The sequence below is a fragment of the Xiphophorus couchianus genome, chromosome 4, assembly GCF_001444195.1.
Source record: "Xiphophorus couchianus chromosome 4, X_couchianus-1.0, whole genome shotgun sequence".
In the NCBI taxonomy this organism is placed as follows: Eukaryota; Metazoa; Chordata; class Actinopteri; order Cyprinodontiformes; family Poeciliidae; genus Xiphophorus; species Xiphophorus couchianus.
Window position 1 is genome coordinate 13,453,456 of NC_040231.1, and position 27,537 is coordinate 13,480,992.

Sequence of the window (27,537 nt, forward strand, 5' to 3'; positions counted from 1 at the left end):
TGCACGCCACACGTTTTAGATTTTTATTTGGAAAAATTGAAAACCGTTTGCCATTTTGCTTCCTCTTTACATTCATGCACTCCTTTGTGTCAAAACATTGAATTTAAAAACCTAATTAAGTGAAATGAAACCGATCGAGCAAATATTAACAGAAAAAAGCTGCTTCAGATGAATTGAGGTTCAATTGATTGAGAGTCAGACTGACAATGTGCAACATGTCCAGTCTGGGTTTTGCAGACCGAAGTAAGAAAAACCCCTGGATGCCTCACTGGAGCTGGCAGACAGACAACAGGACAGGAACACAGACGGAGCACCGGTTTTAAAAAAGCTAAACTCATCCAACAGAACAGAAAACAGAAAAAGTTCCACTTACAGACGCAGATTTTTGAACAACTGATCAAATGTCTGGACAGTTTCTACAGTGGAAGATGCACTTTTAAATATCCAAGCCTTTCTTTTTGCTTTTAGTCAGAGATGTCAAAGAGTTTTAAGGTTGCAGCACAACCTTCAAACTTTCCTGAGACTTTTCTAAGAAAAAAAAAATCTACTTTATAAAGTGGGGGTAGATTAATATATCATATATGTATGTTGCACAGCTTGATTATTTTTTCCCGCTGTGTTGGCACTCCGCTCTTGTGGGTTTTCTAGCAGCTGCGATTAGCACCAGCAGCATGAATTGTTTACGCCAGGCTACAGATAAACTCTGCAGCCAGAGAGCAGAGCAGAGACATAACATGAAGGTTTTTGTGCACAGGAAAACGTCAGTGAAGGGGAAATTAGCCAGTGGCGAGTTGTGTGTGCATCATATTTGCAGCAGTAATATTTTTAAACATCATAATAAAATAAATAACAACAATGATGAACACACTGCATCATATATGGGTGAGCCATTAAAACCCAAAGCACAAATATTCCCTTCCTTCTCCACTTATTTCTACTCCATCAGATCTCTTTAAATCATCCTGTAAAAATAGTAACAGCTCCAAACCGACCCACTTTGGTTTGAACTGCTAAAAGTTCTGGATGTGTAACAAAATAAAGCTGATAGGAAAACCGCCAGCATGCAGTAACAAGAGAAATCCACCAGGTGGAGACAGAGGAGCAACCAAGAGTGGGTAATATATATTTTATTAGATTTATTTATGTTTCAACAGATGTTTTATGCTTATAATTAATTGTAATTAACCTTTAAAATCACAAAATTACACCCTAAAGAGGCCGGATGCTGATAGCTATAGTTTAATTAGAAAGGATCACCTCTGCTGCCAAACACAGCAGAGAAAGAGGGCGACGTTCCCCTTTCCGTCTCAGGAAGACACATGGATGAAGTAGCAGCTGGAGGATGGCTGCAGCGGACTGAAAGGCATAAGCTGCCTGATATGTTGTTATTTTTTACTCTTCACCTCTTTCCTCAAGCGGCAGGCCACCGCTGTGATCAGAGCGGCTCCCTTGCCGCTGCCGTCTTCAGACAGCAGGAAGGTGACGCAGCACTTCGGAGCCAGATCTCTGACCGTCTGCTTCATGATCCGGGAGAAACTACGCAGAAACACGAGACGTGTGACAATCAATTTTACTAATTGATAATTCCATCGATTATTCTGTCACGTTGTCGATTTTCACTTAACCACTTAATTACCCTTTTATATAATATTAGAAATACATAAAAATGCTAATTCAAGTAAGAAAATGTACATTTTATTGCATAAAATGCAATAACATAGCGTCCCTTCAGTGGATGCTTGATCATTTGTAATAACAAATACTTCTAACATTAATAAGTTAGAAGGATGCTGCTTGAATTACCATCAATAAAGTGCAGAGCTGATCTGATTTTTTACTGTTTGGATTTACTGATTAATGACTGGATAGCAAAAGGTGCTAAAAAGAGATTTTTTTTTCAGCATTTGAACCAAATGAGTAGTTCTGGGATTTGCTAGACAATAGATTGTCCCAGACGTTTTTGCGATAAACGGTAATATTGTTGTTATGAGACCATTTTCAAGTAACATAATAGAAATAATGGCACAATAACGCTTTATCAAGGATCAATAACCTTTAAATTCTAATGAACATTTAAAGCCTGGAGCTGGAAGACATTTTAAATATACAAAATAAAAAAAGAAAACAGCAAAAACAAATAAAATGAATTATGAAGCACCTGTAAACAAAATTATTTTTCTTAATTGAGCTCAAAGCACCAGGCTGAAAACTTTTATCATTCAAGTTTTAGTAAAAAGAGAAAGAAAAGAGAAAAATAATAAATCAAGCAAATGAAAACGAGTTTCTTTGAATTTATCGTGCAATAAATTTATTGTTGATTGTGACAGGCCTAGTTCTGGGTTGAACATTACATATCTTATATACAACATATATATTTTTGAACCGTTTTGGCTTAATTGCTGCTCTGAGCTTGTTGCTCTTTTGTTTTGGTCTGTATACTTCAGGTAACAATTAATCAAATGCTAAATTAGTTGACGATTATCTAAATAATCAGAACTAATCTGATTAAAGGCTTCGTTATGTCACACTTACTGTGGGTGTAACTTGTAGAGTGTGCCGTCCACTCCCACAGTGACTTTCAGGTGGTCCAGTCCCCGGTTCTCCCGTATCTTATCGACCACAGCTGCCACCCCGGCCCCGCACAGCTGAGCGCCGCGCCGCGACACCGCTCCGCACACCTACCGGCACAGAGCCTCATCATCACTGCAACATCTAACACATTGGACCAGCTGCCACAATTTGCAGCAACAGAATCAGGAAGTCCTTGTTTAAACCTAGAAAACACACACAGGTCTGTCTGCAGCTCCTGCGCTCCGTCAGACACGTTTTCATTCAACGGCATAACAACGAGATTCTCCTGTTCTCGGTTTGAGTCGTTTAGTTTTTTAATTACGCTTCCTGTTCACCTTACCTCTTTGACAATGATGCTGTCGTCACAGGTGCTGTCCAGTCCTAAATGCTGCAGGATGCTTCTCACCTGCAGCAAAGCCAACCTGTCACTGAAGACACAAAACATTATGATTAATTTAAGTTAAGCAAACCTGGAGTTGGGCAATGTGGCTGAAAAACATGGCACGATGTAACTATTTTATATCACTCAATATCAATAATTATTCAGGGTTTCCCCGAGAGTAGTATAAGCCTGGCGGGCCACCAGGCTTTACTTGTGCCCCCACCAGGCTAAGCACTGCTAATTTATTTTAGTTTTTTTTTAATGTTTGCATTTTTTAAGACTTTATAGTCGGTATTCAAGCATTAATCCAAGTAAAGTGATATTTTCAAATCTCCTGTCAACTTTAAACATTCTTTAACTCAAAAACACGGCAGGCCGCTGAACGAATGGCTGCCCTAGCGCCCCAACCGCGCGGCTTATCAAGTTTTCTGGGAGAAACCCTGTTATTGATTAGTTTGATTTATGTTTAAAACATCTAAAACGCTTTGAACTCTTGACGTCACATTTCTTGTTTTATCCACAGTTTCCTCTGAAGTTGTTGTCGTCATTTTTCCCCTTTCACGTCACGCAAATGCTATTTTCATTTTTAAGCCGTTTTGAGGCACAGTGGCAAAACCTGAAACTGCTGCAGCGCAAGTTACTTAGCAGGTTGTTGCTAGGCAACCAAAGAGAGCTTAGCTGTTGCTAGGCAACCAAAGAGAAAGTGGCAACCGCATTTTGACTTTAGGAGAAATTAAGAAAGTTAGGAGAAATTTTTGAAAATTGTTTCAGACGTAATATCTATTGATATTGATCACGTGTCTATTTATTGATTTATTGTCGAGCCATAACCAAACCCTTAAATGTTTCCTGCAGCACAAACTTCCTGTACATTTGTTTCTCGGAGCCGCAGCTCCTGCAGGTAGAAACCCACAGACGAGCTGCTTGTGTCTTACCTCTCGATCTGTGAGAGGAACTTTGTTTCAAAGATGCCTCTGGTCTTCAGGGTTTCAGAGATCTGCCCTCTGAACAGGAAGCCCCTCTTGGTCATGTCTATGAGGATGTTCCTCACGATCTCACCAAGGTACATGCCGCTGATCATCTTCTCATATCTGGAACGTTGAAACACAAGCGTGTAAAAACGCTCCATAACTGAAAACATCAGCCAGTGTTTCTGGGGAAGGCCAGAAATGTTTCTGATCACCTTTGCTTTCCTACGTTAAGAGAGAGGTCATCCACGGCGTGGTCGTAGTCCGTCCTGAAGTCGTCAAGGCACCCGTTGTCTCCAAAAGCTCCCCACTCCATGTTGACACACATGCGTCCCTGATCACCATCGACCATCTCAATGTTCCTCATCTCCTCCATGTAACAGGCGTTACTGCCGGTTCCTGCAGCCAGACGCACATTAAAGCCGACGCAGCGCAGGGAGGTGAATATTGGCCATTTGGGCTGAGTTCACACCGCAGCCTGAAGAGACCCGGTTTAGATTTTTTTTTTTGTATCTGATCTTTTCACGACAGTCTGAACAACACAGGTTGGATTTTTGTCGAATGCGATCCAGGCCACTTGGATATCCGATACGTATCCGATTCAAATGTGACGTAATGTCGCATTCAGCGACCTGAACGTCAATTATACTCGACAAACGTCACTATTCTGCATCCTGATACCCGCAAGCAGGAAGAAAAACAACATCCATGGCGGAAGATGATGAGGATTAAGTTGTTAATGTGCTGCTCCCGTCGGACAACAACTTCAAAATCATAAGCGATGCTTCACCGTTAGCATCCATGTTTACTTCTGCAAACACCGAGCGCTTCTTCTTCTTCTTCTTCTTCTTCTTCTTCTTCTTTATGGCGGTTGGCAAAACACTGAGAACGCTCTCTATGTGTGCCGTTATTGCGCCCTCTACTGGGCATGTGGGACACTTTCAGGCAGTTTGCAGTTCATACTGAAGATCACATACAAGCCTCGTATATTCGGAAGTGTGAACGACCACGACAAAGAAAATCAAATTTGACAAAAAATCAATTAAAAAAAATCAATTACTTCAATTACTCGATATATAACAGGAACTCACCAGCAATGAGTCCAATCTCACAGGTGGGCTCTTCATAGGCACAGGTCATCATGGTTCCCACTGTGTCGTTGACGATGGCCACCACATCCAGCTCAAACTCCTGAGGAAGCAGCCCGACCCGTCATGCTAAGCTACACCTTAAACTGCCGCTGTAAACCGAAACATGCTCATCTTTAAATCTTACCTCGGTCCTCTTAATGGCGTCCCTCAGCAGTCCCACAATGTCTTCAGACTCACAGCCTGTCGCCTTGAAGCCTTTGGTCCAAGTCAACAAGATGCCCTGCATGCAGAAGCGGAGCGTCACGAACTGCTCAGCAACTCTGGAGCAAACGAAGGAGAAGATTTACTCACAGCATCCAGACCCGTCTGTTGGCAGGGGAAGGAGAAGGTGAAGCCCAGAGGAAGACATGCGGTCTTCATCCCCATGTAGTCCAGGAAGTCACTGATGCAGTGCACTATGTGATCGAACAGCTGCAGCAGAAGAAATGATTATAAATACATACAACTTGATGAAATAGCTTCATGTTTTCAAAGTTATTTCAGGTTTCCTACTGAGTAAATCACACCTTTTTATAAACAAAACTAAAAATGTGAGGTGGATATACAATGCAGTGAAAACATTTTCAGATCAGAAAAACATTTTAATATCAGACAAGATAACTTCAGAAAATACAATAAGCACATTTTCAAAAAACACTTTTATATTCATTTAGGCAAAACACAGAAGAACACATTAAAATCAACCTGGACTTAAAAGTAAATTTCCACTAAACCCAGAAACTGCTTGTTCTACTCTTGGTTAGCACAACTAGCATTAACCATTTGCAATAATTCAGACATTAATCTCAGGGATGCAAAATAATTTATCGACTTACAATTAAATGTCAACTAATGGTTTATTAGATGATAAATTAGTTGCATTTGTTGCATTTTGCGTCTTTTACGTTACGCAGACAGATTCTATTGAAGTGATTTATTGATTCTACAGGTTGGCAATCAACTTGTAGCCCTATAACTATCCCATAAAGCCCAGTTGGTTTAGATTTATTTTTTCCCTTAATTAAATCATCAATGGAAATTAACATTGTGTATTAACTCTGGCTATATATAAGTTATTTTGATTAAAAAACATTTAAGTGTGACAAACAAGCAAAAAGATCAGAAATCTGTAAATGGAGCAAATATTTTTTCACAACACCGTAAATAATATATTATGGGTCACTGTTGAATAACTCGATCACTAATTTAATCTCACGGTGACTCAGGTTAGACACAATAAGTTCATCAACAAAAGCTAACAGGCAAAAATACTGTAAACCCGGGGAAAAGGTCTTTAAAGGTCTAAACACATGGTGGAAACATGTTTGACGCTTTGTAGTTTCCACTATATCCACATTGAGATTCACAGCCTTCATCCTAAGAGAGAGGATGAGGATGATCTAAAGGAGGAAGCAGATTAGCTACAGCCAGTGCAAATCTGTTAAGTTCAAATCTAAGCTTTAAAGAGTGTTAACTTGATCCTAATCTGAACCAATCACTTCATCTGGGTTGTTAGTTTTCCTTCCAGCCTTTGTCTCGTAACCAGCAGACATCCTGTTCCCAGTCCCTTAATCCTCCCAGTATGATCTGGTAAACAGGTACTGAGGCTAAAGCTTTTCACCAACCCTTGGATCTCCTCAGGGATCTCACCTCTTCTCCTGTGCCCTGCATCACTTCAAGAGGAATCGCGTAAATCTTGTTGTGCATCTCCACCGATTTCTTCCCGGAGCGAATCTTGACCAGCAGAACTCGAAAGTTGGTTCCCCCCAAATCCAGAGCCAGGAAATCCCCATTCTCTGCAGGCGTGTGGAAATGCAAGAATGAATAAACAAGCAGCAAAAACAGCCATGCTTGTGATAAACGGCACAAAGATTTCAGCATTAAAAAGCAGAAATTAAAACTTGATCATAGAGTTGGTACCCTGTAAAGTTTTGGAGTTTTAAAGTTTAAAGTTGATAAAAGTTTAACAGAAAGTATGAGAGGTATGAGCTCGTGCTAAAATGAATTAATGCCACAAAGAAGATTTTTAATTTGAGTAGTTCTGAGTAGTAGGGCTGAAACGATTAATCAGATTAATTGTGATTAATTGATTATGAAAATAATCATCAACTAACTAACTGCTAACTGAAACATACAGACATGAAAAGGCCATTTGTTGAAAGAACAACACATTCAGAGCAGTAATTTCAGAGTATATATATATATATATATATATATATATATATATATATATATATATATAACCTTTGTTTGTAAATATGTTCAACCAAAAACTTCTTCACTTGGTTAAAATTACTGTGAAAAAAAGTCTCCTATTAAGCTCCATTTTCTATCCCATTGTTAATTGGTTAATCCAAGAAATAGTCAGATTAGCTCCAAGCTGATGTTAAACTGAGCAGAGCTTTTGACGTGTCGGTATTAGTTGTATTTTTTAGCTGCAGATTAATTGTTTGCCACGAACGATCAATGCTATGTTGTTGCATTTTAGGCAGTAAAATGTTTAATAAAAAAGAAGCAGTAAATGTTTGCCAGAAGAAAAAACTTGGACTTTTCTGAGTTTGAAAAGTCAAAAATCTGCTTAAAATTTTTTTTATTTTGAGACTAATATTAGAAACTTCCTAGAATTGCTTTTGGGATATTTCTGAGTTCCTAAAGTCACTTTTTTTTTTCTTTTTACTTTTTTGGTTAAAATTTACTCCTCTGTTTTTTTCTATGCACAGGCTGTAATACACGTAATACGTTTCTCAGCTTATTTAATGATTTTTTTCTTGATTTGTTTTACCTTGCTGTGCAGCATGTGGGTCCAATTACTCTCGTTTTAAATGTGATTTATAATAAACTGAAATTTACATTCAAAAGTGTTTATGTACTCATTTAAAAAGGGAATAAAATTTTTTGCAATGTATAAAAGAGGTTTAAATGAAAAATCAGCAGAATATGCCAATTTTTGCATCCATCAGAATAAACGGTAGATTAATTGACTATGTCGAAGCTGTGAGTGAGCATTACCTGTGCCGTCAGGTGTGCTACGGACATACGTGGGCAGCATTCTGACGACGGCGACGTCCTGCGTGCTTTTCGAAAGGCCTTTCTGCATCTCTGTCCTCATTCTGTTTTTCACCTAAAACAACACAAACATCAGCAAACAAAACAGGGAAAGAGTCGCGGACTACGACGGCGGGACTCTCTCCTCACCTCCAGCAGCTGCTCCGTCGTCATGCGGAACTTGGACAGAATCTTGGCGATTTCATGGGTCTGTTCGGCGAGTCTGTAGGCCACGGCCGTCACCATGGCGGCTCCTTTCCCGCTGCCGCTCTCTGACAGGAGGAACCGGACGTCGCAGTCGGGGACCAAACGCCGGACGGTCTTATGGAGGCGACGAGCGTAGCTTCAAGCGGACAGAGAACATCAGCCGCTGTCTGAATAATCTGTCATATAAACTGTGTGTGTATCAACACACTCACTGCGGGTGCATCTTGTACAGAGAGCCGTCGATGCCTACGGTGGTTTTGAGTCGCGCCACTCCCTTGTTCTCCTTCAGCCGCAGCAGGATGCCGGCCAGGGCAGCAGCTACCAGGTTGGTGGAGCGATGAGAGACGATGGAACAAACCTAAAGGATCAAAACCAAAGAAAGCAGAAGGCTCATGTAGCAGCTGAGTGCATGTGTAAAAAATCCTTAAAATGAACATTTACTACACGCAATTGGTGCAAAACCAGAGAAGGATTCTTGTAAAACCAGGTGTCAAACTCATTTTTATGTTTGGGCCACTTCAGCATCGTAAATACCCTCAAAGGGCCGGTTAAACGTATTGATAAACCTACCTGTTAACAAGCTGTTAAAGAGTTATAGCTTTTCTCTAAAAAAATTTATATTTAACATATTTTACATTGTCTAAAGCAGCGGTGCCCAAAGTGCGGCGTGGGGGCCATTTGTGGCCTTTAGACTGAGTTTGCGTGGCCCCTCCAAAAGCAGTTTGACATTGACAGAAATTTGGCCCGTCCAAATTGACTTTTAATTTTTAAATCGGGATGAAATTATTACCAACATCATTTTGTCACAATGGAAAATGTTGGGTACAGCAAAAAGTGTAATAACCAAGCTTTTACAGTAAGTAGATAAACGTTTATCCAGAGATTTTTACTGACTTTGCTACAATAAAATCAACTTTTATTTAACTTACCGAATTTGGCCAATTAAATAGCAAGCATTTTTAATGAGAGTGACCCTAAATTATGGTCTTATAACTGAGAATAAATTTGTTATACTGAGCCCAAAAGAACTTGAGGTCACATTTTATTTGAATGGGTGTGCATAAGACTGACATGACACTGTCATAATCATGATACAACACCTGTCATGAACATGAAGGAGTCTTTACGAATGTTGTCATGAATGTCATTTAGTGAATAATGACATTTTTGAAGCAAAGTTGCATTAAAAGTCCATTAAAAGAGTAAACTTTGCATTATTCGGTCAATAATGAGCCTTTTAATGCAAGGTTTTATTAAAATTAGCATTAGAAATCCATTAAAAGTGTCATTACTTACTTATTGACACTTCATGACAAAATTTGCAAACATTAATAAAGACTCCTTCATGTTTAAGACAGATGTTAAATCGTGTTTATAACAGAGTCGTGTCATGGCACACACCTTCAAATGAAGTGTTACCAAATTTGAAGACAAGATGTTTATTTTGAATATAGTAAACCTGGAATAACATTTTTATGTTTAGGATTTATAATGACTAAACTCCCTTTTCTAAAAAAAAAAAAAACCAAAGAATAAAAATTTTTTTTTACTTTATTTGCTTTACTTTAGTTTTGGTTCTCATTGTTTTGGGCCGCGAGTTCTTTTGAGTCACGATTTTGGCAAACGTGACAAAAGGTTTTGACACCCCTGCTTTAGAGTGTTGAGGGCCACATAAATAGTTGCCATGGGCCGGATTTGGCCCACGCGCCTCCGGTTTGACATGTGTTGTGGAGGGTCCAGAGTCCTGGATTTACAGAGGATGGTTCAGGTTGAGTCTGGTAAACCATTTTTCTGGTGGCATTACATTTCGGCTCATTATCCTGTAGTTTTAATGCTTCGTGTGTTTTCTGGCAGAACTTATCAGATACTTTGTTTAATTTCTTTTAATAAACTGTCTATGCTGATTCACCTACAAAGTGACATTATGCAAGTTGCATTTTTGCAAGAATACCCACATGCTGTACAGCGACGCAGTCCTCTGCAGACGGTTCCAAATTAAGTCGACTTAAAATCTCTTTTGCTTTGATTAAACCTTCCTTACTCCTAAACAAAAGCAAAGGTTAGAAAGAGATTTAATATGTTAGTTTATTATAACGACAGGTATTTTGTAGAGTTACTTTGTGGACTTACTTCTCTATTGCTGAGACGAGTTTGGTCGGAAGTGTGCCTTTAGTCAGAAGCTCTGCGGTGATTCTCCCCTCAAACAGCAGCCCCTCTCGGGCCATCTTCACCAGGATGAGACGCACCAGCTCCCCCATGTACATCCCACTGACCATCTTCTCAAAACTGCAGGACGCAGAAAAAAACGGCTGTTTTTGAATATCTAATAGTGTTATAATAATTCAACCTTCTCATCTTGTCTTCAGTGACAACCACAAAATTTCAAAGCTTTTCTTTGTTTTTCTTGAACAACTTTTTCTTCCCGAATTGCACAGGAGGTATTTGTGTATTTCCAGCCACATAGTGCCATTTTATAGTGCAATCAAGTTGTTAAAAAAATCATGCATATTTAAAACATGACTACAAATATTTGACTTTGTAATTTGACGCCTTAATATTGGCCTCTGTCTGAGCCGTCTTCTTCAACCCTCCAATGTCTCCAATATCGGTTCATGCAAAATAAACTTCTCAAGACTCCATCAATAATATTCTCTTCTTGAAAATCTTCCATAAAGCCCAGATTGTTCCCCTGATCTCTACTTAGATCGGCTCTCCTTACCTGGAATGTCAGATTAGACGGTCGGCCATGTCTTGGTAGGTGTACCGAACTGTTTCCACTTTCAGATGATAAAATCTCTCAGATGATTTTAAGTTTGAAATATTGTCTTCTAAACTGTAAACTGCTTTACACTTTCTCCCTGAGCTGTCTGCTGTGTCCCTCTGTCTAATTGATGCTGTTTATTCTCGAACAAACCTCAGAGGCCTTCGTAATTCATACTGAGATTAAAGCATACACTGGTCGACTCTATGTAGTCCTGAGAGCAATTCCTCCGATTGGAAACCTTAGAAACCATTGATTCTTTTCAAACTCCACTTTTTGGTGGATTTCTGAATGAAATCTCAATAACTTAAAAGGAAGCTGTGGTTCTAATGCGACCGACTGTGAAAAATATCAAAACAAAGTAAAGTAGCAGACCTTCTCATTGAGCTGTTTTGTCAGTAACTGCTGTGTGAAGACAACCGCCCTGAAGGATTAACTCACAGCTGTTTGCCCGGGTTGAGGGAACCTCGGTCTATCTCGATGTCAAACTGTGTCCTGATGTCCTCCAGACTGCCGTCGTCCCCGAACGCGCCCCACTCGGTGTTAACGCACATGCGGCCCTCGTCTCCCTCCACCAGGTCGATGTGACGCAGCTCCTCCATGTAGCAGGCGTTGGTGCCGGTTCCTGCAGGCACAAAAACAGAACCAGCGCTTTAACTCACTACGCTAATCGGACCCGTTCCCCTCCTGCTCCAACAAAGCCGCACCGATGATGATGCCGACTTCGCAGCGCTGGTCATCGAAGCCGCAGGTCATCATCGTTCCCACGGTGTCGTTCACCACTGCCATGATGTCAGCCTTGTAGTCCTGAAATGGATAAACCGTCATACGGAGGAGTTTTTCCCGGATGTCTGGGCCGACCCACTAGGAATGATAACGAGACTCACTCCTCGTTTTTCAATGGCTTTGTTGAGCAGCTGGACGACATCCGCCCCTTCTACACCGCTGGCTTTGAAGCGTTTTGTCCATTTTATCAAATATCCCTGGGGGAAAAAAATGCAAAAGAAACATTTCAGATTGGATGTCAAAACCTAAAATCTTCAACATCTGGTCTCAGCTGCAGCTTCTTTAAGAGATGTTTACCTCGTCCAGTTTGGTCTGTCGGCAGGGGAAGGAGAAGGTAAAGCCAACTGGGAGTTTCTTGTCTTTGATGTCGTGTTTCTCCATGAAGTTTCCGAGACACTCCGCCACATGGTCGAACAGCTGGAGGAGAGGAGCGGAGGGACAAGGTGAAGGCAGGAGAAGGGAAGCTGCGTTCGTGTTCCTGGACTTTGAAATGAACTCACTCTGGTTCCGCTGCCGTGCATGATTTCATCCGGCGTGTCGTAGACCTCACTCTCCATCTGAACGGTCTGCTTATTCCCGTGGCTCACTTTGACACGGAGGATCCGGAACGCACTGCCTCCCAGATCCAAAGCGATAAAATCCCCTTTCTCTGTCGATTCAGAGACGATGGAAAGAGGAGGAGAAGAGATTACGTTGCAGGAAAGAATGTACGGTTTTGCAAAAAAGCCTTTTCAGGTTAAAACTACAAACCTAAGTACATATATTTTTTTCAAATTTAAATTGATAAAACAATACAAATTAAGAAAAATGATGCTTAGATTTCAAGCTTCTACTCTAAACAGTAACCTTTGACTGGCCCATTCAAACTTTGATCTAAACTGGTTTATTCTGGTTCTAGTTGTGAGTTTAATCCTGCTGGAAAGTCTTAAATCTTCTGGAGCCTTGAACAGGTTTTCTTGCAGAGCCGCCCTGTATTCATCATGAAAGTTGCAAACTTGTTACGCTGAATATGGGTCACTGTGTGACAAACAGCCTGACTCCAAAAAGTAAAGAAAGGCAAGCCTTATTAAAATGTCTATTCTGCAATCAAAGTCATACAATGTTTGTCAAAAAATAATGTAAAATAATAGAACAGGATCAGTCTGTGCTCTGTTGTTGGATCATTCACATGTCAGGCAGTGTTACTGTACTTTCCTGTTTCTTCTTGTACCAACTTACAGCTTCAGACTATTCAGTCCAGGCGCAGCATCCTGGATGTTCTGATGCTTAACATCACCAGAGGCTTTATGGTGACATTAATCATCTAGTCAACGAAGAGGATTTTCTCCTTTGCTAATTAAAAGTTTTTATTTTAAATCTGTTTATAAACAAGGCTGGGAAATATAACATATACAGCTCTGGAAAAAATTAAGAGACCCCTGCATTGAAAACCATTGAAAACCTCCTTGTTATTCCACCAAATACTGATTTCTGAACTCTTCCTGAGTTAAAACATTTGTATTGTTGTTTTCTTTGCATTATTTGAGGTCTGAAAGCACTGCATGCTGTTTGTTATTTTCACCATTTCTCATTTTCTGCTAATAAAAACTAAATTTTTGCTTGGCATTTCAGATACAGTTTTCAGTAGTTCATAGAATAAAAGAACAATGTTTATTTTATTCAAACCTATAAAGGGTAAAATCAGATAAACTGATCATTTTTAGTGGTTTAAGAGCTGCATATTTATGCTGGATTGTGTAAAATACACTAAAAGCTGTGAAGAGAAGATATTATGTTAATTTATTAATGAGTTCCGTCCAGAACAAGTGTCTTTTTTTGTTTGAGATGTTCATATTGATTCGTGATGGTCTGTTTTAAACAGTTTTTCTTAAAGGTGAAGCTTTTTTTTAGACAACATTTCAACAAGGCATGTAGAGTTTAATCTTTCTGTTTCTGAATGACGCTACTATGTAATGTTTAATAGTTTCAGATTCGATAAACCACATAGATTTATTACATAGACAAGTCTACTTAAGATTATTCTGATATTAATTATTTTCTACTTCCTGTTTCTGTCCACTACTGTGTTTTATACAGTACAGCTCTCATTACAATGGCTCAGTACAAACGTCACTGGCATGACGAGAGGCGCTGATCCGAGGTATTGATCATGAAACAGCTTGAAAATCCATCATGCCTGTGAGCAGGAATCACTTTGAATCAACGTTAATTTAACAATCCAGATGAGAGAGCAGCACAAGAACCCACAAATATTTCCAGTCGGGGTTTATCCCTCAGGAATACGAGTCTCTGTGGGTGATTACCAGGCTTTTATTAACTCGATTCAGGTCAAAACATCTAAAACACGAAGAGCAGGATGAAATCTACTTAACTATTCTAGACACCAAAACATTTAGTTTTTAAGCAGGGCATTTAATTCTGAAAAGTAAACAAATGCAAGAAAGATTAGTCTGTGTAAAAATAGCAGCAGCATAATCCTGGCACAGACCCCAGGATCATGATTAATCTCAGAGGAACTAACTCACCTGTTCCATCCGGGATGGAGCGAACAAACGTTGGCAGCATCTTCAGGGAGGCGGTGGCGTTGGTGTCACTGCCCAGACCTCTGGTCAGCTCCGCTCTGAAGCGCTTGGTGATGTCCAGCAGCGTCTCATCAGAGAAGCGCATGGCATACAGGTACTTATCAATCTGAAAACACACATCAGGAAAACGACATCACATTATTGGTCGTAATTAGGGATGCACCGATTTATTGGCCAGCCGATTTATCAGTGCCAATTTCCCTAATTTTGGGAAATCAGTGATGGGCCAATTTTTACATGTGAAGCCGATCTTAACCGATTTTATCTACTTTGGCAAAGATATTTAAATCAACTGCTATCTTCTTCTGCTGTGCTGTGAGAGAGGTTTCACTAGCAGACCGGCCCACCAGGTCAGGTCTATATGTTTGCAGTTAATAATAGTCATCTCACTGTTGGGAACTCATCAACTTCCTTGCTACATTTAGCAACATTTTAGACCAAAATAAATTGGTATCGGCCAAAATCAGAATCGGCAGGTTAGGATTTTTAATCTGTAATCGGCGATCGGCCAGAAAACTGCAGTTGGTGCACCTCTAGTCGTAATGTGATTATAATTAAGGCTACAACGGACGACTGATTTGGTAATAGAGTATTCTGCAGATTATTAATCGGATAAAAACAATTGTCACATTCTGCTGATTTTTCAATTAATCACTTAAACTTATTTTATACAATATTAGAAATACATTAAGAGATGTAAATAAAAAAAATTGTTCAGATTATTCAGATTTGAATAAGAAAAAAAACCATTATCTTGCCCCAAAAAATGCATCTGCAGCTAAAAAGTACTCTGCCTTTTCTGATTGACTTCACATCAACACAGCGTAGGGATGATTTGTTGAATATTTTCTGGATAACCAATTCATAATTAGATAACAAAAATGCTAATAGGATTTTGTTTGTTTGTTTCTTGTGCAGAACAGGAACCAAGTGATGCTAAAACTGTCACTTGAGGAGTTCTGTGAAGATCATACTTACAGATTAAGATTTTTATTATTAGATAGTTTTCATACAGTTTTGACATAATTACTGCTTACTCTTTTGTTCTTGCAACAAAGGGCATTTTTGTGAGTCTGCATACTCCAATTAACGATTAATCGATTACTAATTTAGTTGACGATTATTTCGACAATCGAATCATCATGAAAAATCTGACAAATCGTTTCAGCCCCATTTGTCTCAGATTTTAATCAATGCACCAAATTTTGTAACATTATATATTGAGAGGAGAGTCCAGGATGTGTCAAACCATCATGTCAGCATGATTCTTTATAGGTTAAAGAATTAAACAAAATTACCCTAAAAGTCAACAATCAGTAACAGAGAAAGCAATTCAAAAGCTACTCTGATTAGTAATAGTCCAAACTCATCTGATAAAGAGCCATAAAGTAACTATCATGGTTTCCGGCAGCCATAAAGCTGCCCTGCTGGCTCCGCCCACTCCACTGGTCATCACTGATCCTCGTCAGAGTCGTCTGGACTTTTAGGGAACAGGATGTTGAACAATTCTGGTGAAATTCAGTTTTACTTCACACACTGCAATAAAGCAACAAACTTTAAGTGATATGTGTGGTGAAGGAGAATCAGGATGAATAAGAATCAGCAGTGATCTCAGTTACAGTGGATGTGTGTGTACGCTGTGGCATCCATTCGGTTTTATGTGGGGAAAAACACAGTCAAGTGGAAATGTCGCAAGTTCCTGTTTCATGAGTTACAACATTTGCTATTTTCTGCAACACCACGATCTTCAAGACAGACTCAGAGGGCGTGAATAGTTTAACGGGAATTTTAATTTTATAGATCAGAAAAAATTAAAGGGCCAGGTCAGCCTTTCTGACTCGCAGCTAAAGCAACCTGACAAGGTTGAACTGAATAAAGACACACATTGATGACGATAACACTGAAGGCTCCAACATCACTTCTGAATGAAAACACTGGGATAAAACAAAATTTTTTGGAAGTTGTCCATGTTTTTTTCAGCTGAATTAGGACTGTTTTCCACTATTGAATGCAAAAATGACATCCATTTTTCTCAATCTGGTCAGATTTTTATTCTAATTTGATTCAGAGAAATTGCATCTTCTGACTAAATTGATGACATTTTTGTGACATCATCAGTTCATTTCCATTAATATTTCTCATCCAAAAAAGATTTTAGGAGGAAAAGAAGTTTCCTAACAGAGTGTATTAACTAAATGTTAAGAGTAAGTATGTGTAAATTAAACATTACGTCTTGACTGTGCTACATTTTCCGTCTCTTTTCTGTCCTGATGGAGTTTCTCCTCCTGCTCGTCACGCATTGATCCCAGGTTCTCAGCAAACCGATCCAAACGTCAGAACAAGTCATGCGTTTTGATGCTCATGTTGCATCCATAGTTCAGAAAGTTGACCTGATTGAGCAAAACCAATGTGATTTCTGGATGCAGCATCATCAAAATTACCCTGAAACAGTTGAAAAACCCCAGACAGTGTAATGGATAAACACACAGGACATTTGTATTCAGGAAAAACAATTTCTCACTGCCAATTATACTGTAGGTGTTAAATTCCTTATATAAGCTTTAAATATGGTCACGAAAATGCAAACCAACACCTCTGACTTCTTTAAACTGATAAAAAAATCAAGTCATACTGACTGTTAAGAGTTATTAATGTAAATGTGCTGACATGACTCCAATATTGTACCAGCAGAGATTTATAGTTATACAGTACATGACAATCTGAAGTGTTTAAGCAGAAGGAATCATATCTTGTTTCCTAAACAAAAGACGTCCAGTTGCCACCATTATATTTCACTCTAGACATAAAGGGTCTTCTCTTAAAAATTATTATCACATTTGATAAATTCCAGTTTTGATACGTGGCAAGGAGAGGTTTAGCATTTAGCTTCAAAATGAACCAATAAGAGATTTACATGCAGATCACATTTTAGCAGCTTTATTCTGACATTTCACACCGGTCACGATAACAAATGTTGCTGGACGATAAATTGTCCCCGAAATTATTGTGATAAACGATAATATTGTTGTTTTGACACCAAGTGATATAATTAATGGTATAACAATGTACCTTTGCAGTCTGGAAGAGCAATGAACTTCCAATGGAAAACATTTCAAATCTCCAAAATAAATAAACAAAACAACCAAAGACAGAAAGAGAGAAATAAAACCCAAACACAACCGAACACACAAATGAAACAAGTTATTTATTATCTAAACAAAATTGCCCTTTAAAAATATTAATCATCACAAGGGAAATTGTAAAGCTTATCTCATTTATTTATCAGGCTTAGCTGCGAGCGTTATTTCCGTCAGCTCTTTGGCTGAACATGTCAGATTATGATGCAGCAGATAATTATTACTTTTTCTTAATATTTTTGATATTTAAAGTTACATTTTAAAACCACAACCTCACCGCTATGCACTCCTATTACACAAGTTGTGTAGATTAATTGGGATGCATGATACATCAGCCTTAATTAACATTGGTCACCGCCGATGCTGGTCTTTACTTAACATATTGGTAAATTATTGAAAAGATAACATACTGGATACTTTATTTCAGATTGCATTGCATTTAAATAACTCTTCTGGTGTGGAAGTTGAGTATTTTTCCATCACAGCCATTGTTCGCTGCTGTTCGCAAACGAGCCACTTAAGTTTGATGGTTGTACTATTACAGCTTCCAACTCTGTGTTTATGCCAAACGCTAAAACTCCCCTCATGTCCATCGCGGAGTCTCTTCCTGTTGGAGCTTCAATAATTAAATCATTATTGCTGGCTACAACTGCTCTGAAACACAATGCGTGTTTAATCGGCGTCCAAACTGGATGATTTGAATGTTCTTCCCATAAAAAAGCAGCGGTTTTAAACTCTGCTTTCAGCTAACCAACGGCACAGGACTTTCTCTCAGCTAATCCTCTTGTTCAGAGGCTGTGCTCCTCCGTCAGGAATAACAATGTGCTCCACAGGGAAGCAGGGAAATAAGAAAGGCATCCTTAGGTCTACTTGAACAGCAAAGTGTTCTCAGCTGCCCAAATTGATCTTTTGTTACAGCAATGAGAAGATATCAGCGATGGAACTCCAAATGGTCGCAGGGGGATGTGAAAAAGTGCAAAAGTATCCAAAGTTTGGTTTTTTTGTTCTCATATTTTCATGTTTCAGATCAACAAACATTTTTAAATAAATCTGATATAATCAGATTAAACACAAAATACAGCTTTCAAATGATGAACTGTTTGTTTTAGCCTTGCTAAAAACGTCAATTGGCTCCAATAACCGACAAAGTTTACAGATCTATAAAAAACTTTCAAGAATGAACAACCTGTTTAAAGTCATGCAGGATCTCACTCTAATTTAATTCTGAGCTTTGACTGGACCACTCCAAAACCTTACCTTTTGAAGCCAATCAGGGTTGGGCTTGGTGGTGGGCTCCTGATAACTTTCCTACTGCACAACCAAATGAGGTCCAATATTTTTCTTCAGGTTTTTCAAGTAGAGAGGAGAATTTATGGTTCCATTAATTACAGCAGGCCAAAAAAGGTCATGAAGAAGCGAAGCAGCCATAGAACGATTCACCATCACCATGTTTTACTGTAGATATGGAGATGTTCTTCTAAAATACAATTACTTCATGGGATGCACACCTTCCAAAACATTTATACCTAAAGTTTGTGGATCATCAAGATGCTTTTTGACAAACTTTAAAGTCAATTGCTTTGTTTTTTTGAATTTCTCTTGGTAGCAACATGATGGGTGGCTTTTTGAAATCTTCCAGCCTACTTCATGTTGTGAGACAGGTCCTATTCCAGAGGAGGCAGATATATTTTCACATAATTAAGATGATAAAACTGCTGTTTGTATTAACCGAAGTTGCTGAAATTATGTGTTTATATACAATATAAAATGTGTTTGCCAATCGGGAATAATTAAGCTCAAAAAAAGAAAGTAAATTACTTTGTTGAGGCAGGAGCAATACGTTTCCACCACTCTGTTCTTGACTCAGGATGAACTGCAGCATTTCTGACTCAGCATTTTTTGCTAATGCATAAGCATGTTTTAAAGCACTGCATCATCTGATCCGACAGAGCTCTAACAAGTAGAGACTCAGAATAAATCTTTTGCTTGGAGGTTAAACTGCTTAGTTTTTCCTCTATTGACATTCCCTGAGGTAAGACTGAATCTCCAAACAGTTTTTGAAAAGGTCACATGTTTCCCTCAAATCACCTCCAACACAACTCAGAGTCTGCTTTACAACTCCTCCCCCCAGTCCTTCCACCCATCCTCCTTTCTGTTTGCATTCTTTTCCTAAACAAAGCCCCGTCCGTCTCCTTCACACACGGAGATTCAGGAAAACTCAATGCAGCTACGCAGTGCGTGTGTGTAGGTGCATGCAAACACACACAGCCTCACTATGTGGAAAAATACTGACTTCCACACTGCCCCCTTCTGTACGGTCTCTTATCCCAATTTAAGCGCGCGCAGGCCCACACACACACACACACACCCATGCAGACATGGTGAGCCGCCGTTGCAGATGGGAACTAGCAGCGTGTCAGGAAGTCAGACAAGGTCAGCGCAGCAGATTCAGCTGACTGAGTGGACGTCAGCATGAAGAACCTCAATATTCTGAATACTTTTAGAAAAATAAAACCGTTCAAACTTCAACTTTAACTCAATTTTACAAGAAAATTTAAGCAAACCATTTCCCTGTTTTAGTTATTGAGCTGTAAAAGTTTTTATCTATTTGATAATTGAAGCAATGATAAACTCCACATTGGCAACACACCTGCCGATCGCTGTGCGCAGGCATAAGCCCTCTGCTGTCACCTGTGGTCACATGGTTCAAAGCTGGCCTATTTTAGGGAGGCAGAGAAAGGAAGAGAGCAGGCGTAAAGCAGGGAGGGAGATGTGTTGTGTTACCTCAGGCACCGGCTGTAGATGAGGGCTGTTTCGCCTCTACAGGCCGGGATCTGAGAAAGGCAGCCTCGAGGGTCGCCTTGTGTGATTTGGGGGAAGATATAGAGGTAAAAACAAACGTAGCATGTGCAAACTTTGTTTTTTACGCATACAAAAGAAGAGAGAGACTATTGGTGACGTCATTCAGAAACCTTAAAGAGAAAATACGTGACTCTAAGGAGTCAGAGATAGCAAAGTTTTGATATAAAATCTGTCTAAATTAAGAATAAATATTAGTTTTAACCCCGGTCTTATGGGAACTGATAGTGAGTATTAGATCCACAATAGCCTATACACACACACACCCGCACACACATATGCCATGTTGTAAAATCAGCTAAAACTGGTCCAGTCAGTTTTTACACAGGATTGAGACTTCAAGGCAACACTAATTATCCTTCATCATTCACAACATTCATGCATTATAGATGCACTGACTTTGAAGGAATGTTATCCATTGCCTCACAGATATAATTTTGAAATAGTGCTGCACCAGCCAAAAACTGAAACATTTCCCCAAATCAGCTCTAAGCAATGACTAAAATAATTATCTGTTCATTAAAAATATCAAAACTAAAAGCTCCTACTTTCTTCAGGCACTGAATGCATCAGCACACTTTATGTCTTTGGGTTATGTTAAAACTGATTGGGAGGTTTATTTCAATGTGAATGATCTGGTCACTTACTGTTGGTTTCAAGCAAACAGAAAGTAAACCCACTGTACAAATACGCGCCACAGACGGCCAATTTATTGTATAAAAATGGGCAGGGAAGTGGATATTTACATCCACCCCAAAAACCCAGGATGAATTTACTTTCTATGTCTGACCCTGATGAAGGCCACAAGCTGAAATGCGTAGATCTGCAAATAAAGTTGCTTCCTAGTATTTCGAGTGCTGTCTTCACTTCACCAGATCTTTGCTACATCATAAATGTGGAGCAGATTTTGTCACTACAAAATCAAAGCAAAGGATTACAAAGACGGGATACCTGTGAGGCTGTTTGAGTTTTTATTCCAGGTGCAACACTTTCAAGCTCTGCTAGTATTTCTGCCCAGTTGGAAGGACTTTTATTGAGATGCTCAGACGTGGTATACATTTTAGTGATGGAGACTTTGTAGCTAATAAGAATGGTGGAAATAGAAAAAAAAGTGAGGAAAATATGGGCCCATAATACCAGATATCACAATTGAACTATTAAATATCCTACAGATGGAAGCACATGTTGATGTTGCATGAAATTGCTAGAAATCTGCCCTTCATCTGGCAGACGCAAATATTAATCAAATCCAAACGAGCAACTTTATGTAAAAAACAAACTTACAGCAATTAAACTGTATTCCTTGTGCCCATGAACACCTTTTTTTTTTTTTTAAAACAGCTTTAAACTTACTATGTATGCAGGAATTTATGTTCTAATTTTCCTTTTTTTTAATTCAAAACCATGCATCACTAGCTTATATTTTCAGTGATTTGTGTACAGAAACAATAAAGTATACATTTGTAACAATGTAAATTATTGTTTTTCTAATATTGAGGACACCTGATATTTACATGGGTTAGGAATATCTACAATAAAACTTAGCAAATTTGAGTCAGTTGTAACTAATATCACCGTTGCAGGAGTCAATAATATCATTAGTTCATGTGCAGCTCTATGAATACATATTTGTGTGTTATCGGGCTGGACAATAAATCAATAACAATGCATATCGCGATAGACACGTGATCAATACGAATAGATAATGCATCAGATAGAATATTCAATACATAGAATATTCCCTGAACGCCGATTCAGAACCGCACAGCATTCTGGGAGATGTAGGCAGAGGAAAAACTAGCTGCTCAACATCTTCCGCCCAGCTAAGCAAGGTTGGTGGAATCAACTAATTCACTCACTCTTTTGTTACCTAGCAACTCACTAGGTAACAACCTAACAACTTCTCAGGTTGTTACTTAGCAACAATCTGAGGAGTAACCTGCACAGCAGCAGGTTAAGGTATTACCACCGTGATTCATAACTGCTTAAAAATAAAAAATAACAGCATGGAGTAAAAACTGTGGATAAAACAAGAAACGTCAAGCCACCAGTTTGGCAGTATTTCAGCTTTTAATACAAAAACCTAATCAATAATTATTGATACTGACTGATATTGTGATAAGTTGCTGTGTTACAGTCCTTAGGGGGGAAAAAACTGGCTAAAATCAGTATGAGCAGGTTGCACCCAAAAGACAACTGCATATCGGCATCAGCCGGTAAAAGTTCGATCGGTTCACACACACGACCTAGAGAACAGATATAGATCTGAATCAGTTATATCTGTGCTGACCACCGCTGAGCGGATGACCGTGAAAGCACAACTTTAACAGGAGAACAAAAGAAACTCGTTGACCCTGAAATTATGACCTGCCTCCTCATCCTTGAGGTCTCCAGATCACTCACTTCCTCGTCCTCTCCGCCACACCTCCCAGTCTTACATCACGGCTCCAGTCATATGTGCCATCCCTCTTTACACATCCTACTACCCAAACAGTGCGGTTAGTCACGTCTCACCTGGCCACGTTGAGGAGGCAAATGTCTCCAACGGTCTGGAGGTTTTTTACCAATGTTTTAAAAACCAAAATAAAAGTCGGTATTTCCTGCTTGACTCCTACATTTCAGAGCAGTGCCCACATGTAGAGGCAAGACGGACACATGTGAGTGCTCTCCTCTCAGCATCCATTGGACAGTCAGATTGGATGAATAATTGAGAAACAGGCTCACCTTTTTTGCTTTGTCATCCTTCAGCTCTGTGAAGAAGTAGGCTAATAACTGAGCTGCGATCATCCTGCTGCTTTTCCCTGCTCAAACACTCATACAGACTAACTCAGAGACTCCTGTCTCTGCTTCCTACCCGAACCCACAAAAGTTAATTTAAACAAAAACAACTTTTTAAAAACCTAACTAAACTTCTGTTTTGAGCTCTATTTCCCAGCGCGGAAGATTTAAAGATATATCCCGACTCCAATCCGTAGTGATTCTAAGGCAGCCGGACACTTTTTGAGCTCTTCTGTGTGAGAGAGATGAAAGCCAGGAAACACGAGTGAGGCAGAAAGTTGAGGCTGAAGCAGGAAGGGCCACGCAGAGCGCAGAGACGGCCCACTTTCTCTAAGCTCATTGGGTTTGTGCCGCGGATGACTCCGGTAGGGAGGTTGAGAGGGGGGGAGGGGTGCTGCGGCCTCAGCTCTGCGCTCTGATTGGCTGCTCGGGCGGACTCAAGTGATGGAGGAGGAAGAAGGAGGAGCAGAGGAAGGTCAGGGGGAAACTTTGGTTTTAAGGAAGCTCCGGGCTAAATTCTGGTTAGCATGTTGTAGTAAGACAATGAATCACCGTATACTGCCGTGTATTACCAGAAGCAGCGTGTAATTCTTTAGTTATTCATCAGCCACCTCAGCAGGATGTGAGGAAGTGAGAGGTTCCATTTAGCTCCCTGCTCATTTACTCTTAAGTTACAATCAAGGTCAAGGAAGGAAGAGAAAAAGTTTTCTTGATAGCGTCACTGCTGTTTGGGAACATGGATGCTGATTTAGGTTAGTTTATGCTTCTCCCGTGCATCTGTTTTAGGAGATACAAAGTTCAGGTGGGGCTTTGTGACATTCAGAAGGTCACTTCAGCAAAAAAGAGAACTAATTACTAAATCTGTCCCTCAAACAATGCAGGAGTATGGGGAAACAGGGTTTTAACTACCCTTGTACCCACTTAATTTCAATTCAGTCTTATAAAACAATAACATCAAGTTGATTTTAATTTGTAAAGGGTTTCCTTTCCAAGTATCAGACTTCGCAGCAATTCCTCCTCTTGAATAAGCATGTTAGGTCAGAGGTCAATTCATGGCGTTGAGTTAACTTTGCAGCAATCTCCCAAACTCAGCATGCATATGGTGACAATGGAAAGAAAAACATTATTTTAACAGGAGGGAGGAAACCAACAGAACCATACTCTGAGCAGTATTACTTTAAATTATTAGCACTTTTATTATCATTATTATGCCTGCAAACAATACCAAACCTTTCCACTTGTCAAATAAATAGCATTGTGTGATTGCAATTTATTTATTTTATTTCCTGCTGGCTTGACTTTTGTTCTGTATCAATCTGCTGATGGTCTGATTTATAATGTATGATTTAGTTCACGTGTGTATGACTGCCATTTTGCTTTTCTGTTTCCGCAACAGCTGTTGGCAAAACATTATTGACGGGTGTTTTCATTGCTTTTCTCTTCGGCATAAATGCAGAATGACCAAAAGAGGAGCACTTACCTGTGCCGAAAGGTGTTTTAATGCACCTGCTTTCTACAAGGGAACTGTGGGCCACAATGACTCAGCACTTTATATGGCCACTTTCGGGCTCCATAGTCCTCTGAGACAGACGCTACATCACCTTCCAAACAAGGACTGTCTGTTCTCTGGACGCGCTCCATAACAAAGGAAAACCAGTGCTTTCCTCATAATGGGGGTTTGTAGTGACTTCCATTTAATGCTGATATTCCCAACACAGCAGTTTGGTTCAGGCTTTGCTTGAAGTTTTTATCATAAAATCAATGCAAAGGAGTGACTATGCATCAAAAATGCCAAGAAGTGTTTGTTTTAAGAAAGCCAGTTCCCTGAAATAAAATACTTCCACATTTTCTTGCATTTCGATTCTAACATCTACCTACTACATGTCAGTGACTTTTATTTTCTGCAGCACCAATTAAAACTCTCCCTGCCAGCCTGTCTGGGCTTGTAATCCTAATGCAGGATGTGAAAAGCAGTGAGGGTTATGCAGCTTATGCAATCTTCATGTTATGAAAAAAATCGTCGGATTTATGTGCTAATCACTTTTTTATGGATCTTACCATTGATCCAAACACCTTCAGCTAGAAAGAAATGTCGCAACAAAAGCATAAAGCAGCATTTTTGGGAAAATCCTCAAAAATCTTACCTTTTGGTTTCTTTATATTTACTTAAAAGTTTGAAAAACTATTTGTGAAGAAAGGGAACAGAACCATCTTTTGGAGTGTTGTTGAGGTTGAGAGAAGTGTTTTGATTACCAATATCCTTATAGAATATAAATAGGATTAATATAAGCTAGAATTTCACTTCAACAGCTTTTGATCTTAGATTAAATAACAAAGGCAATGTAATGTCTGAATCATGGCTGTCCTGATTATGTTTTCAGCTTCGCTGCGTTCGCTTCTTCTCTTTCAAATTTTATTTATAACATGCTTTTTTATTTTGGTTAACAGAAATCATGAATACAACTATTGTGAGCTGCAAGCCTAAACGAAACAGAAAATTGAATAAAACGTTGAAAACCTGATTTTAGGAAAATCAAACTCTTTACAAGCATCTTTTCAGCACCTCCTAAACAAATGGAAACTTTTCTGTGATTTTTTTTAAGCCGCCACTTTAAAGTCAGAAATAAAAAACAAGCCAAAAACTGGAAAATGATGCTTCTAACCTAAAAGTGAAGGACAACAAACACAGTAACATTCCACACACTTTTGCTTTAAAATTTCCTCCTCTTCAGTATCGTGACCATCTGTTCATTTTCCATACCTTCTGTGAGAAGTTTTCCATGATCCAGCTGTCATCACAGGAGCGTCTCTCTCTTTCACTGCCCACTCCATACGGGGATCTAACACAAGACGTCAAGCTCATATTATAAAAGAACAAAATTATTCTGACATAGAAATTAAAGCACTACATCCATTTTATGACCCAGGGGAACCAGCAGCTCAGTTCTGCCTCTCTGCTGGAAACTGTATCTGTTTTTATGTGCATGTGTGACCGACAGTGAATGTGTGTCAAAGCTCTTATTGTCGGTTTGAATAGGAAGCAAAGACACATGCACGCATTGTTCTGCACACAAAGGGACTCGGACACCTTGCTCCCTGAGGAATGACTGATCAGATTGAAAGAAAGAGATCTTAAAGCTGGAGGTGAAATATTTATGAGATGAGGGGGAAATGTTCAGAGTGTGGGGGTTCTGCAGGAGCTCTGATTGCAGCATTACTGCAGCGTCATTGCGTGTGTGATTCAGCGGGGAGACAGTAGGTCAGGACAGTGAGGGATTAGCAGGTGTGACGTCGCCCTCATCTGGTAACACTCTAACATTTTAATCCCTAGCAGATTAACCACTGTTGCTTTTCATTCTGACATTTCTTGCTTTGTCTTTCCTCACTATCTGTATTTTGGTGCAATGGATTTTCTTTCGTCTTTACTCAAACACACACTCTTATCTTCAAAAAACTGTTAATCTGTCACTGGTTTGAGTGGATTAGGATACAAATATAGTATCATCATATCTTTATACTTGGATCGTAACACAGCATGTAAACACAATATTAAGACCACCTTGTTCAGTTAATACTTTAATAAAATGGATGAAATTGTGTGCATTTTCAGATTCTTACAAGCACAGACAGACAAACCAATGGTCACTGAGAATCAGCCACAAAAAGCTGAACAGAGCGTTTGTTGTTATTGTTGAGAAATCTTGTCGGCAGGATTCCTTTCCTCCTCCTGCTCTTCATCAGTGCTGACTAAACCCCCACACGTTCACAAATGCATAGTGACATAACCACGACTTTATCGGATATTCAGTTACACAAGTTTTATTGTTTTTCCAGATTTACTCTTACTATTTTTACATTTATGTTATCATAAGAGCAGCCAAATGTAAACTTAAGTTGCAATATTTAATTTTATGGAGACTTTTTTAGGCTAAGAGTACTAATAGTTGCTGTAATTAGATTTTTTTAAACATATAAAGTGAAATATTGACAATTAAGTGTCTTAGTGTAGGTTCTGCAATAACATTTTGTCCATGTTAGCTTCCGAACAGCTTACTTATTAATTGTAATTCACTACCTGTTCCTAACATTAATGCAAAACTGAGTCTCAAACCAAGAACTGAGGTTTCGAAATAATACATTTTTAATATCCAGACTCTAGGCAAATTTTAAAATAATACACCACCTTTAAGAAATCACAGCTCAATGTAAGAAATAAAATTTTGCACAAGCAGGAGACGTCTTATTCTATAGACTGGAGTTCTCACAGGAAATAGACCAGAATAAAATATACTTTATTAATCTCCCAGGAAAAATTGCTTATTCATTGACAA

At 39.1% G+C, this 27,537-nt stretch overlaps 1 protein-coding gene across 2 annotated transcripts; it reads right to left on the bottom strand.

The window, feature by feature from the left end:
• LOC114143284 (hexokinase-1-like) lies at positions 1-26,084 on the bottom strand. 2 transcript variants are annotated; one of them, XM_028015167.1, is made up of 21 exons: positions 25,968-26,084; positions 14,376-14,538; positions 12,351-12,499; positions 12,148-12,267; positions 11,952-12,047; positions 11,772-11,871; positions 11,506-11,689; positions 10,434-10,589; positions 10,259-10,346; positions 8,516-8,661; positions 8,247-8,439; positions 8,061-8,172; positions 6,702-6,847; positions 5,364-5,483; positions 5,197-5,292; positions 5,013-5,112; positions 4,137-4,320; positions 3,889-4,044; positions 2,912-2,999; positions 2,533-2,678; positions 1-1,536 (listed from the first exon to the last, which is right to left on the bottom strand). In XM_028015167.1, the coding sequence occupies exons 1-21, from the start codon at positions 26,067-26,069 to the stop codon at positions 1,386-1,388; spliced, it is 2,796 nt and encodes a 931-aa protein (XP_027870968.1). In that variant the 5' UTR covers positions 26,070-26,084; the 3' UTR covers positions 1-1,385. The 2 variants fall into 2 exon arrangements, with proteins under 2 accessions (XP_027870968.1, XP_027870969.1); XM_028015168.1 differs by lacking the exon at positions 25,968-26,084 and adding an exon at positions 23,153-23,540.
• Between the last annotated feature and the right edge of the window lie 1,453 nt (positions 26,085-27,537).

Coding starts and splice junctions, on each gene's coding strand:
- LOC114143284 (XM_028015167.1), bottom strand. CDS start 26,069: ATGAGCTTGACGTCTTGTGTTAGATCCCCGTATGGAGTGGGCAGTGAA. Junction 11,872..11,951: donor AAGCCATTGAAAAACGAGGA/GTGAGTCTCGTT, acceptor TATCCATTTCAG/GACTACAAGGCTGACATCAT. Junction 5,293..5,363: donor AACAGACGGGTCTGGATGCT/GTGAGTAAATCT, acceptor TTCTGCATGCAG/GGCATCTTGTTGACTTGGAC.